Here is a 4,430-nt window from a genome sequence, read left to right as displayed (position 1 = left end):
TGTCTGTGCCTGTGTGTGTCAGAGTGTGGGTGTGTCCATGTGTGTCAGAGTGTGGGTGTGTCTGTGTGTGACAGTGTCAGAGTGTGGGTGTGTCTATGCCTGTGTGTGTCAGAGTGTGGGTGTGTTCATGTGTGTCAGAGTGTGGGCATGTTGTGGGTGTGTCCATGTGTGTCAGAGTGTGGGCATGTCCATGTGTGTCAGAGTGTGGGTGTGTCTCTGTGTGTGTCAGTGTCAGCGTGTGAGTGTGTCTGTGTGTGTCAGAGTGTGGGCGTGTTCATGTGTGTCAGCATGTGAGCGTGTCTGTGTGTGTCAGTGTCAGTGTGTGGGTGTGTCTGTGTGTGTCAGTGTGGGTGTGTCTGTGTGTGTCAGTGTGGGCGTGTTCATGTGTGTCAGAGTGTGGGTGTGTCCACGTGTGTCTGAGTGTGGACATGTCGGGTGTGTCCCTGTATAGCAGTTCCCGCAGGCCTCTCAGAGACTGGCTTTCAGAAGCGGGCTGCCCGGTGTTTATGGGACAGACTCAAAGTGCCAGCCGAGCATGTTAACCATTTGTGCCCAAAGGCCCCCATGGAGCTGACCCTCCCTCCTCCCTCCCTCTCTTAACCCTAGGGCCACGGCCTCCTTGCTCACCCTGGGGGCTGCTGCTCATCTCCCAGCTCTGTGAGCTGTCCCAGGCCCTGAGGGTGCCGCTCCAGGCCATGGGGTGCACCTCATCAGTGTCTGCTGAGGCTGCCCCTCACGCCAAGAGCTGTCGGCTAGTGTTTTGGGGAGCCCGTGAGCTCCTCGTTAAGCCCAGTCCTTCCTGAATGTGAAACCACAGACCCACAGGGAAATCTATTGCATTTGTTTCGCACCAAGGCCTTCAACATACTCAGAATTGGCCCGGGCCTCCCTGTTCACTGCCTCAGGCCAGGCGTCCTCAAACGACGGCCCGCCCAGGACATGCATCCGGCCTGCCGGGTGTTTTTGCCCCATTTGTTTTTTTACTTCAAAATAAGATTTGTGCAGTGTGCATAGGGATTTGTTCATAGTTGGGTTTTTTTTTTTAACTATAGTCCGGCCCTCCAACGGGTCTGAGGGACCGTGAACTGGCCCCCTGTTTAAAAAGTTTGAGGACCCCTGCCTTAAACTGTGGTCGGGGCGCTCAAGTTTATGGGCACCATTTGTAGTTGAACACGGGAAACATGTTAACCTGTGAGTTTTCTGTATCTGAGCGTGTGACACATTGTCTCACTGAGCCCTTTTGTGTCTGGGCATTTGATACATTCTATCGCTTTTGCAGCTCTTGTTGCAGCTGGGTACCTGCTCCATTATAGCCTAGTGAGCTGGGCCCTCTCTTCTTAGCCCGGCCTGCAGGCGGCAGTGAGGAAGCAGCTTCCTAGGAGCATTGGCGAGGGGGAATTGGGGAGCGCTGTGAACTAGGGAATTCCCCCAGAGAGGCTGTGCCAGGTGCTTTCCAGCACATGGCGGGTTCTGACCCTGGGCGGCTTCCCCGGGACTGGGCTGAGGCGTCCTTTGAGCAGGTGGGGATGCCTTTCTAAAGCAGAGCAACAGCTGGTGAGGGCACACGTCGGGGCGAATCGCCCCATCTCCCAGACATAGACTCTGAAGGGTAGACGTTGGGTATTGCTGGCGGGTTGGGGTCTGTACCTGATTCCTGGGCCTGGGGCGTCTGTGTCCCAGCAGACAGACTGCCCTCCTCTTACTGGGGGGGGCAGGGACTTCTCTGACGGACACCGCCGGGAAGGCAGCCTCACCCTGGACTTCCTTCCTGCCTCTCGGGAAGAGCCCACGTGGACCTGGGCTCCTCGGGAACATGACCAGTGCCCCGCTGGCAGGGTGTTGAGAATAGCCCCCAGGGCAGGCCCCTGACTGCCCCATGTCCTGGAGGAAGGGGCTGGGGTGTGTGTGTGTGTGTGTGTGTGTGTGTGTGTGTGTGTGTGTGTGTGTAGAGACTGGAGAGGACAGGAGCCACAGTGACTGCAAGGGGCAATGCTATCCTGGCCCCCCTTTTTAGAACACCCCCCACCAGCTCAGCTCAGCCCTGCTCCCTGGCCCTGCCACACCCATCACCGTCCACTCCGTCCTGACTGCAAACAACACAGGTTCAGTGCCATCAGCCAAATGCAGGCTCAGAGCAGAACTGCCCCCGTGGGTTTCCAACACTGTAACTCTTCACAGGAGCGGGTGGCCTTGTCTTCCCTGCAAAGAGCAGCTGGTTTAGAACTCCCGGCCTTCTGAACTGCAGCCCGCCCATAACCCTCCACTCCTGGGGCCCACTCCCAACTCCTAGTGACCCTGCCCAGGGTACCAAGCTGGAATTCTTTGTGGGAGCAGACAGCTTCGTCTTTCTCCTGCGGAGCAGCTGGTGGGGTTGAACCCACGATTCTTCCCTGAGCAGTCCGGGGCCTAACCTGCACCCTTGGTAGTCTCCGAAGGTCTCTGGTTCCTACTCCCCTGCCCAGCGCCTGTCAGTGTGGTCAGCCAGCGTCTGTCCTCCTGTCGCTGGCTGTGGGGTCCCTCCACGTGATGCTGGAGTCACTCGGGGTGCATGAACTGCGGGTGGACATGGGGCTGTTTCCGTCAAGGGGAGGGGTGACCTGGTTGGTCAGGTGAGAGCTAGCCAGCCAGAGTCTCGGGGCCGGCCCCTCCACATGTCCAACAGGCAGTCCCATGAGGGCACGAGGGCCACGGGACAGATTCCCAGCGATGGTCATGAGCAGGCAGGGCAGCAGGGATGGGCTGGCCAGACCCCTCGCTTCTCAAGGTGACCACGTAGGCCTGATCACATGTTGCCTGTGGTTTTGCCCCTGTCTGATGCCCTCTTCTCCCAGCCTCCCCTGCTGGCAGTGACTGCCCTCTCTGGGCATGTCCGGGCAACCAGGTCTGGTCATACCTGATACTCTCTCTGAGGGTTGAGAGGGGCTCCCCTGTGTGGGTGCCTCGTCGTGTGTGGGTGCCCCGTCGTGTGTGGGTAGACACTTGGTCTGAGTCCACCTTCCGGCACGGCTGTGAGCACCCGTCACCTTGCGCCCACAGTGGCCGTTCTGAGGCCAGGCTCCGTGTCCCAGCCCAGGGCCAGCACTGCTTCCTGACCACCCCTCGCCGGCCCCCAGCCATGGGCCAGGCAGTCTCCAGTCCCTCCACAACCCAGCCACTGGTCACTTTTCTCCCCAGACACACATGTATCCATGTGTCCAGACGTGGGTCCCGTGTCACCAACCACAGCCCCTCTGTGTCCTCATCTGCAGCCCTGCTGTGTCCTCTGCATCCACAGCCTCTCCATGGCCCCCACCAATGGCCACTGCGTGTCCCTAACCTCGGTCATGCTGTCCCCAGTCATCATCACTTCCAGTCCCTGGTGTTTGTTTCTGTGGGTGTGGCCCTTACTGCCCCACAGGGAGGACTGTACTGGCAGGCTCCTGCCCCCACTGTACACTGCCCCCCACCCATGTCCCAGCCCCACTGCTCACTGCCCAACCCCCTACCCATGGCCCTGCCCCCACTGCTCACTGCCCCCCTGCCCATGTTCCAGCCCCACTGCTCACTGCCCGACTCTCTCTGTGCAGAGACACCTGTCGCCTGAGGACTTTCTTGGGGTGTTCGGGATGAGCGTGGTGGAGTTTGAGCGGCTGGCGCTCTGGAAGAGGAACGACCTCAAGAAGAAGGCCCTACTCTTCTGATGCCTCCTCCACCACCCCCCGCCCCTGGCACGGCCGCAGGGACAGGGGGCACCGCCCACAGCTGCGCCAACCCCGCCCACTGCACTCCTCTCGGCCCACGTTCCCAGAGGCAGGTGGCCAGGAGCTCCTCCGGCTGGGCTGGGGGCTGCAGGGTGGTCCGCCCCCATGGGATCCGGGCACCTCGGATGCTGTTGGCACAGCTGCCCTCGCAGATGGACAGTCTGCCCTGTGTGCCAGCCTCCGGGAGATGCCCCGTCACGGGCAGGTGGGAACACAGCACCCGGGCATCCCCCACCCCCATGCCTGCCTCAGTGCCTGCAGTTGGCACAGGAGCTGCGGTGTCCAAGAGAGCCCACGGGCACCAGGCACCCAGCTTGGGCTCTTGGTTTAGGGAGGAGGGCCTGTGGACGTCGCCCATCCTCCTGTGCCCTCTGAGGCCCCGCACCTGCCCCTCAGAACCCCCAGCTGCCTTCACAGGGTCCCTGGGCACCTACAGAGTGTTTGTTTTGTTGCAAAGTGGAGTCGAGCGAATGCAGGATGCCCCAGGGATGAGGTCCCCTGTCCCGAGCACCTCCAGCACCGGCTGTGCCCCCGGCGCAACCCTGGGGAGGGCGAGTCTGTCCCGCAGTGTTCCCGGAAGGCCACTCCTGGGTGGGGCTGCATGAGCACCTGCAGGCTGGGGAGGGGCTGGGGGGCTTCCACGTGCTTTTTTCTCAAGTCCTGTCTGCAGGGCTGGGGTGGGGGCCTTGG

General features: G+C 60.9%; 1 protein-coding gene across 11 annotated transcripts in view; it reads left to right on the top strand.

The window, feature by feature from the left end:
- ABLIM2 (actin binding LIM protein family member 2) overlaps window positions 1-4,397 on the top strand; it is a 62,360-nt gene extending 57,963 nt beyond the window's left edge. For all 11 annotated transcript variants that reach the window (XM_045289451.1, XM_045289453.1, XM_045289452.1 and 8 more), the window contains one exon: window positions 3,567-4,397. In XM_045289451.1, coding sequence (XP_045145386.1) covers window positions 3,567-3,680 — 114 coding nt within the window. In that variant the 3' untranslated portion in view covers window positions 3,681-4,397. The remainder of the gene's footprint in view (window positions 1-3,566) is intronic.
- Window positions 4,398-4,430: the final 33 nt, after the last annotated feature.

The sequence above is a fragment of the Echinops telfairi genome, unplaced genomic scaffold (genome assembly GCF_000313985.2).
Source record: "Echinops telfairi isolate 266 unplaced genomic scaffold, ASM31398v2 ScPeMD7_28;HRSCAF=97, whole genome shotgun sequence".
In the NCBI taxonomy this organism is placed as follows: Eukaryota; Metazoa; Chordata; class Mammalia; order Afrosoricida; family Tenrecidae; genus Echinops; species Echinops telfairi.
Note: the sequence above shows the minus strand (reverse complement) of the source record. Positions and strands in the feature narration are given on the sequence as shown.